Source organism: Cannabis sativa, chromosome 2 (genome assembly GCF_029168945.1).
Source record: "Cannabis sativa cultivar Pink pepper isolate KNU-18-1 chromosome 2, ASM2916894v1, whole genome shotgun sequence".
Taxonomy (NCBI): Eukaryota; Viridiplantae; Streptophyta; class Magnoliopsida; order Rosales; family Cannabaceae; genus Cannabis; species Cannabis sativa.
Window position 1 is genome coordinate 32038154 of NC_083602.1, and position 9535 is coordinate 32047688.

Here is a 9535-nt window from a genome sequence, read left to right on the forward strand (position 1 = left end):
CCCTATTGGTATTAGGCAAGAAAGTATGTATAGTGAGCAGGGTGAGTTCTGGTACGTATACTGTGAGCGGCTACGGACGGGCAAATGATCTAGAACGCCGGTGGTGCCTGTTTTATTTTAAGCAGTTGATAAATCTAAACACAATGGAAATGTATTATTTAAAATCATTTACTTATCATATTTTGTTTTACAAATGAAGGATCCTTCTCCATTGCATTTTGATTTCTAAAACCCATTGTTGTATTTTAATGATTTTTTTATCTTTTCAAATTATGCATTTAAAATGGTATTTTTGTAAAGTAAGGCAAAATTATCGGGGCGTTACAGAACATTCATTATATGTATTACAATAAAAAAAAAAATTGAGGCCTATAAGGGGTCTTGGACCGGCCTGCTCATAGCAATACTCTTATACTACATGTACGTTAAAAAATTTCATTATTAGCATTATGTGTATATGGCTATTTGTTTTGAATTATGGTTGAATGTTTAACAACCGTTGTACATATAAATATAAGCTTTCACTGTCTACTACCTACCTAGTACCCACCACTTGCATTTTTCCAGAGTTAATATTTCCTTTTCTTTTTGAATTCACACAACAATTAAAGATCTGTTGCTGTGTTGACTTTAATTAATAGCATCATTAACAACATTCATACAAACATAAATCCACAACACATACACCACTGCATTAACAAGGTATATTCTTATTATTGTGTTTGCATATGTTCTTGAAGTTATTTAAACATAACACTTCTGCACTTTCTTTCTATATCTATTGATCTGGTTTGAACTTGATCATTCTATGGTTCTGTTTTTATCATACTCAAATATTTATAATGGGGTGATGTCTAAGACAAGTGGCCTTTTTCTCTTTTTCAAGTGATAAATATAATTCTACTCAAATTAATTGCATTCTATGAACATTTTATTTATTCTCCTTTTATTGAATCTTTTTATATTTCTGTTTTGGCTATTGAAATTCATGTTCTTGTTCTTACTCAGATTGAAGTTATTCCCTTTCTCTTGTATGATGTTTTTAGGCATTATGATCACTTGAAGCAGAGAAAATAAATGGTTCATATCATCATAAGCTAGAAAGATTAATCATATAATTATGGAGTTTCTTTCTTTCCTGGTTACCTTTGTTGTTTTGAGAGTTTTTTCTCAATTTACAACAACTTTAGCTGTGGTTGATACCCTTAGACCATCCGAAATCATGAGAGATAATTACAACACAGCTTTATTGGTATCCAAAGAAGGAATGTTTGGATTGGGATTCTTTACTCCAACAGCTAGTTCATCAAAGAATCGTTACTTGAGAATTTGGTACAACAACATTACAGGTAACCAAACTGTTGTTTGGGTTGCAAACCGATGTGAACTGATCAAGGATTCAACTGGCTCGTTGAGTATAAACGACAAAAGAAATCTTGTGCTTTTTTCTGGACAGAGTAATAACAGAGTGCTTGTTTGGTCTACAAACTCTTCGAAACAAGCTCAGGAACCACTAGTTCAGCTCTTGAATAATGGTAACTTAGTTTTGAGAGATGAAAAAGATGCAAACACAACAAAATATTTATGGGAAAGCTTTGATTATCCTACTGATACAATGTTACCAGGAATAAAATTGGGATGGGACTTGAGGAGAGGTCTAAATAGGCGATTATCGTCGTGGAAGAGCTCTGATGATCCTTGTCATGGAGATTACACTTATGGGATTGAGCTTGGTGAACCAAACAATACATTTCCTCAACTAATTATTCGTAATGATTCTTCGATTTTGTATCGCGAAGGGCCATGGAGAGGTGTAAGTTTCAGTGGACCAGCTAATTTTGTAAAAGTTGCTTGGCAAATGTCTGATTACATATTTGTCGAAAATGATGATGAAATTTACTTCACTTACAATACTCAAATTAAGTCATTGATCTCAAGAATTTTTCTTAGCCAAGCAATTGATTACATGAAACGGACAGAAGCACAAGAAGTTTGGGAATCTTATTACAAAATTCCACTTGACCAATGTGACAATTATGGAACATGTAAAGCTAATGCTAAATGTATCATGGTAGATAACAAACCAGTATGTCAATGTTTAGAAGGTTATGAACCAAAAAACGAAAGAATTTGTTTGAAGGATGTGTGAGGAACAGTGTTGTGAATTGTCAAGATCCAGAGAAAGATGTGTTCAATTTAACTTCCGAGTTGAAAGTATCCGAAACTAAATATGCTTGGGCTAATAAAAGTATGAACCTTGGTGAATGCAATGCTAAATGCTTAAGTAACTGCTCTTGTACTGCTTATGGTTACAATTCCAATTTGGATGGTAATAATTATGATTTAGGTATTGGCACTGTAGAATGTGAACTTATCTATGCAATCTAACAGGACTCAATCATAGATAGAAATCACAAGACTTGCAACAGTTAAGCAAGCCTAGAGGAAGAGATGTTATTTATAGAAGAGCAGAGTTGTTACAGAGAAGAAAAGTAAAACAGAAAACAGCCAAAGAAACAAGTGGCATAATAGTTTGTTACAACAGTAAAACAGCTGTATTAACTAATTGACTAACGAACTCTGACTATTGCTAATAGGCACTGAGTGTGTCCTCTTGTTTGGAGATTTGTTCGATACTCGAAATAACAAGGATATTTATGGAAGAGAACAAAATGTGTATCTTCGAATACCATTTTTGACATCAGGTACATACTAGTGTAGATTTAAAATGTTGCATTTTATTTGTGGGGTTTATATTACACTTAACAGCTACCAAGTCTTAATTTTGTCTTAGGATTTCGGGATCGAATTGAGTAAATTATGGATTTCTATTTCCCTTTATTTTGCTTTTCTCAGATCTTAAAGGAACAAATAATGTGTCCAAGGTAAAGATAGCAGTGATAATTGTAGCTGTCATTGTCTTCATTGGATTAGTTTTGATTGGCTATTACATTTGCAGGAGGAGATACATTAACGGTAACAGACTCAACACTTTACTTCATTTTTGTTATTAACGGTAACTGAGCGTTAAGAGTGGTTTTTTTTTTTTTTTTGAGAAAATTCAATGTTATTATAAATTAGAAGTCATTTACAACAACAGAGAATATAGGATAGGGAATTTCTCCTATCCAACAAATGTCATCATCCAACCCTAAAGAGAATTTAGCAAAACCATGTGCTTCTTGATTGGCAGAGCGTTTTACATGGGTAACTAAAACCTGAGGAAAAAAGGACAAAAGACAACGAACATCCATAATAAGATCAGAAAAACAAGATAAATCCTTAGAAGCAAATGTTAAAGCATTAGAGACTCGCAAAGCATCTGTTTCAATATGAGTAATAGCAAGTTGATTCTGCAAAGCCCAATTAAGAGCATGAAAAAGTGTCTTTGCTTCCATTTCGTCCGATCTAAAATTTCCTTGTACAACCTTTGAATAAGTTGCAACAACAACACCATTGTGATATCTTATTATAGCTCTAATTCCCAATTTTTTCTGGTCCACATTTGTAGCAGCATCTACATTCAATTTAAAACCATTATGTGGTGGTGGCTGCCATTTTGGAGCATGCTGAACCGTAATAGGAAATGATGTTGCAGAGTTTTGGTTGCTGTCGACAGCAGCAGATGGAAGCACCTACTTTGCCCGAGTGAAGTCTTCATGGAAACGGACTGCATAGTTTATTATAGCAGCAGGCTGTCGAGGAGAACCACCATGAACCACTTTATTCTTATCCGTCCATATGCCCCACATTATACATAGCAGCAACTCAAAATCTTGCTGATTCAAAATGGTTGATAAAGAGTGTAAATAATCACCATTAAACATGTTTTGAGCCTTAGAAAGATCAAGCCGAAACTTTGAAGTTTTCCATATGACTTTAGCATGCTTACAACCAAAGAGAGCATGTCCGATAGATTCCCAACTCGAGGCACAAAGAGAACATTCAGCAGAAGTTAAGACCTTTTCCTTAAATAATGCAGCTGCTGTAGGAAGAATGTTATGGAGCACTTTCCAAACGAAGATTCTGATCTTTGGGGGCAAAACCAGATTCCAGAAAAATTTCCACCAGTCACTGTGATTATTAGAAGTTGAGGAGCAAAGTTGTTCTTCCAAGGAATTTGCTAGGTGAAAACCAGATTGCACAGTGTAAGATCCATTGGAAGTGTAGTGCCATATTAACCGATCCATCTCAGCAAAGTAACTTAGTGGAATAGTTAGAATACGATCTGAATCTATTGGTTGAAAAAATCTATTCAGCATAGGTACATTCCAAACTCGTTCCTCTGTGATAAAGCTTGAAACCGGCAAAGAGTTGGATCCCAAATAACTTACTGGTTTAAACTCATTACAACCCGGAATCCATGGATCAAGCTTGCTGTCTATATGATTTCCATTCCCAACCTTATATCTCAATCCTTTCACTAACAACTCCTTGCCCCAAGAGATACTTTGCCAAGTCAATGATGGTGAGTGGCCAATGTTTGCATCAAGAAAGGTACTGTTAGAGAAATATCTATGCTTGAGAAGGCGGCTCAAGAGAGAATCTGGCATATCGAAAATCCTCCATGCTTGCTTGGCTAAAAGAGCTTGGTTAAAATGAACAAAAGATCGAAAACCCATACCACCTTCATGTTTCGATTTACATAAGGATTTCCATCTCTTCCAATGAATTTTGGTGCCATTTTGATTGCTACCCCACCAAAAATTAGCCATCATACTCTCTAATTGATTGCAAAATTTCTCTGTGAGCCTGAAACAACTCATTGCATATGTAGGGATAGATTGCACAACAGCTTTCAATAACACTTCCTTCCCTCCAACTGAAAAAAAAAATCATTCCAAGAATTAAGAAGTTTCCAAACCTTCTCTTTGATGTTGCTGAAGAGCTCATTTTTGTCACGGCCAGAGTAGGAAGGCAAACCCAAGTATCGCTCATGGCACTCAGTTATTGGCATTTGTAAGGTCTGGGAGAAAAAAATTTGGGCTGCTTGAGAGGTGTTTGGCGAGAAAGACATAACAGACTTGTCATTGTTTAAGACTTGACCCGATGCTTTTACACCCACGGAACAATGGCTCTTATACACGAGTACGTCACTCTGGCTACTTCATGGAATGACGACTGACCTTACAAACCAACACGAGTGTTTTCAATGTGCTTTGTCCTCACTCGCACTTTCCCAGGAGGTCACCCATCCTGAAATTGCTCCAAGCCAAGCACGCTTAACTGTGGAGTTCTTTCGAGATGAGCTACCGAAAAACAAGATGCACCTTGTTGATATAGGTAGTACCAATCAATCCATTTAAGCCATCTTCAACTGTGTAGTCCCATACCTACACAGTTTCAGAATCATCCCACTTGACCTTCCCCAAGCGGTGTGAGATTGCACAGCCTACCCGGTGTTTCCCCTTACGGATCACGGGACTACTGATTGTCACAATCACCCCCCCTTACGGGGTCCGACGTCCTCGTCGACCACACTTCCAGCTAGGTCAAGGCTTTGATACCTTTTGTAACGTCCCCGCTTCAAGCCTCCATTGGGTCCTTACACCCACGGAATAATGGCTCTTATACACGAGTACGTCACTCTGGCTACTTCATGGAATGACGACTGACCCTACAAACCAACACGAGTGTTTTCAGCGTGCTTTGTCCTCACTCGCACGCTTCCTGGGAAAACTTCCCAAGAGGTCACCCATCCTAAAATTGCTCCAAGCCAAGCACGCTTAACTGTGGAGTTCTTTCGAGATGAGCTACCGAAAAACAAGATGGACCTTGTTGATATAGGTAGTACCAATCAATCCATTTAATCCCTCTTCAACTGTGTAGTCCCATACCTACACAGTTTCAAAATCATCCCACTTGACCTTCCCCAGGTGGTGTGAGATTGCACAGCTTACCCGGTGTTTCCCCTTACGGATCACGGGACTACTGACTGTCACATTCAGTCTAAGGAAAGTTCTATACATTTTTGGCACCATTCCAAATTGCCTTAACTACTAGTGTTATTTCCTGATTAACCAAAAGTATTTGCCAAAGGTATAGAATCCAGTATCCCAAAAAGAGTAGACATATAGAGAGGAATTTCATATTATCAATGATTTTGTGATTAAGGAAGAGTAATGGTGGAGAAAAGGTTGTGTTTAATTCAACCTTTCAGATCCTATTACGAGGAGTTTACTACTACTACACTTGATTTGTATATCAAGGTGTTGAGATTATTTGAAATGCACTTTTTGTTTTATATTAGTGCAAGTGGGAGTTTGTTGGGTTTTATGCCCTAAATAAAACTTCATTTCAATGTAATCCAGTTTATTCAACATCAATAAAGAAATAGAAGTATTTTTCATTCATTTGTATGTTTTGGTTCATCTTATCAATTGCTTGTCTATTTAATTTATAAATTCATCTGAAACCCTTTTCACATACTTGATCCTGTTTATTGTGTTCTCAACACTTTGGAAAGTAAACATGACTATGTGAATAAAGTTTCCTAGATTTATCAGACACAGGATTTTACTGATATGATAATCTACGACAGAGTTTACTTGCATTTGGAGAAATACTATGTTCTTTCCAGAGCACTGGTTAAAGTAAAGCTCAGGTTGGGTGCATGGAGTATGCATCGAAAGGGACCGATATTGAACTTTGACTTAGATTTATTAAACTTACCGTAATATCTATTCAAGTCAATATCTCCTAGTTGATCCTAAATCAAATGATCTTAATCCTGTTATGATTAGGCTCAATCTCAAGAGGCTATTCGTGTTCTTTGATTTGTTAGTTAAACCTACTTTTGGGTCAGGGTGATACGTACATTTTGGGAACACGGTAGTGCAATTGAGTGGGAGCGCTAACATAAACATGGAATCTATAGCTTCTATCTGGCGAATAGTAAGTAAAGGATGATCTCCTTTGAGCTTGACCAAACGAAAATAAATGGTGGAGTACTCATTTCACATAAGCTGAAATATCATTTATACGGGGTTAAGTGTTTTAAGGATAAAATGCATTGTAGGGTGTAACGGTAATCTAATCCCTTTACAGTGTAGATCATTCATATAGAGGATCATTGATCAAATTAGGATTATAACAATGGATAACTAATGATGTGTCTATATGGTGGAACATATAGAGCATTCTATATACTGAGAGTGCAATTCTAAGTTCTATGCGTGGATTCAACGAAGAATTAATAAGTCAGTGAATTTAGGTTATAAATTCTTGATCTGCTTATTGGAAGCTCGGTTATATAGACCCATGGTCCCCCCACTAGTTGAGATAATATTGCTTGTAAGACTCATATAATTGGTTTTGATTAATCAATTATAATTCTCAAATTAGACTATGTCTATTTGTGAATTTTTCACTAAGTAAGGGCGAAATTGTAAAGAAAGAGTTTTTAGGGCATATTTGTTAATTATGATACTTTGTATGGTTCAATTAATAAATATGATAAATGACAATATTATTTAATAATTATTTATAGTTACTAAGTAGTTAGAATTGGCATTTAAATGGTTGAATTTGAAAATTGGCGTTTTTGAGAAAATGAGATGCAGAAATGATAAAACTACAAAATTGCAAAATGTGAGGCCCAAATCCATATTGCCTAGGCCGGCCACTTTTATAAGGTTTATCATCTGATATTTTCATTATTTTAATGCCAAATAATTCAAACCTAACCATAGTGGAATGCTATAAATAGATAGTGAAGGCTTCAGGAAAATTACACTTTTACTTCCGATTTCCTTCAGAGAAAAACCTGAGCCTTCTCTCTCTATACCTAGCCGCCACCTTCTTCTCTTTCTTCTTCCTTGAAATTTTGAAACCTCTTAGTGATTAGAGTAGTGCCCACACACAGCAAGTGATACCTCAATCATAGTGAGGAAGATCATGAGGAAAGACATTCAATAAGAAGGAGTTTCAGCACTAAAGAATGAGAGAAAGAGATCCAGGTTCAGATCTTGATAATACTCTACGACATAAAGGATACAAGGGTTAGAGATCTGAACGGAAGGAGTCATATTATTCCGTTGCACCCAATGTAAGGTTTCTAATACTTTATATGTGTTTATTTCATAATCGTTTTAGAAGTTCATATTTAGGGTGTTAATCAACATACTTGTGAGTAGATCTAAGATCCTGGTAAAATAATTTCCAACATGTTTTACGTGCAGAATTTTTAAATATAGTTTAGTTTATTAATAAAAAATGAATCAATATTTATAAAACTAATAAAAATTAAAAAAAAAAAAAATGAAAGGATTAAGGAGAGAGCAAATTTGACTAGGAAATGTGATTTTCTATACTTAAAAAACCTTAATATTTTATTCTTAAACCAATACATTTCAAACTAAAAAATATATGACATTTTTATCTAAAACCCAAAAATACCCCTCTCATAACTCAGCCCCACTTTTTCCCAACTCGCATATGCATCGGACCCCCCTATCGGGCCCCATCGGACCAGTCGGACCCCGCATCGGACCCGTCGGACCCCATCGAACCCCCCCAGCTTGCAATCATCGGATCCCCCATCGGCCCCCTCGGACCCCCCCATCGGACCTCATCGGACCCAAACCCAATTTTTTCCCTAGCTTGCACGCATCGGACCCCCATTTGGTCCCCATCGGACCCGTCAGACCCCCTAGTTTTTTTTTTTTTTTTTTTGGTTTTTGGTTGAGGCTCACGGGTTGAGAGAGAGGAAGAGAGAGGGGGTTGGGTCCGAGAGAGGGGGCTGGGTCCTTCGTCGGAGGTGGTGGGTGGTCCTCGGTGGTCGTCGGAGGTGGTGGAGGTGAGCCGTGGAGGTGGTGATGCGTTTGGGTGGTCCTCACGGGTTGAGAGAGAGGAAGAGAGAGGGGGGCTGGGTGGTCCTCGGTGGGGCATGGGACGGTTGTGGGATAGTTTTGAGCCCTGGAGTTTGTGGGATGGTTTGGGTGGGGTGGCGAAGAGATGCCGAGATAGAGAGAGAAAGAGAGATGCAGAGAGAGTTTGAGGGAAGGAGAGAGAAAGGGTTTGAGTTTTTGAGTGGGGTATTTTTGGAGTTTTGAAAAAGAAGTCATATATTTTCAATGTAGAAAAGTATTAGTTTAGGGAAAAAATTATCCCCTAATGCATGTATGGAAATTCAAATTTCCTTATGACTATTAGAGAGATTATAGAGCGTCATGTCACCGCTTCATACTTCTCCTTTATATATATAGATTGTGTAGATTGTAATTATTTAAGATATCTTGCAAAATTTCGAGACTTTTAAGAAAATTTAACATGTAGAAAATAATATTCAAATATGCCAAAAATTAAGAGTAATTTGTGGCGTAAATACTTAAGTTTAACTCTTACTTGCAGATAAATACCTAAATTTAATTTTTTATGTTAATAATACCTAAGTTATATTATGGAACTTTCATAGGTACCTAATTATTAAGTTTCAAGTTAATGGTCACATACTAGTTCTTGATTGGTTCAGGTTATTAAATTTTTATTTTAATTTAAATATACTAATAAGAAAATAACACGATGATATTGACTT

General features: G+C 36.5%; 1 protein-coding gene across 1 annotated transcript; it reads left to right on the forward strand.

Moving 5' to 3' along the window:
- The first annotated feature begins 362 nt into the window (after window positions 1-362).
- LOC133034924 (S-locus-specific glycoprotein S6-like) lies at window positions 363-3295 on the forward strand. Its single transcript, XM_061110453.1, has 2 exons — window positions 363-702; window positions 1047-3295. Exon 2 carries the CDS (start codon window positions 1121-1123, stop codon window positions 2147-2149), a length of 1029 nt encoding a protein of 342 aa, XP_060966436.1. The 5' UTR covers window positions 363-702; window positions 1047-1120; the 3' UTR covers window positions 2150-3295.
- Window positions 3296-9535: the final 6240 nt, after the last annotated feature.

Excerpts from the sequence above, each read along its gene's own strand:
- LOC133034924 (XM_061110453.1), top strand. The coding sequence starts at position 1,121 with ATGGAGTTTCTTTCTTTCCTGGTTACCTTTGTTGTTTTGAGAGTTTTT.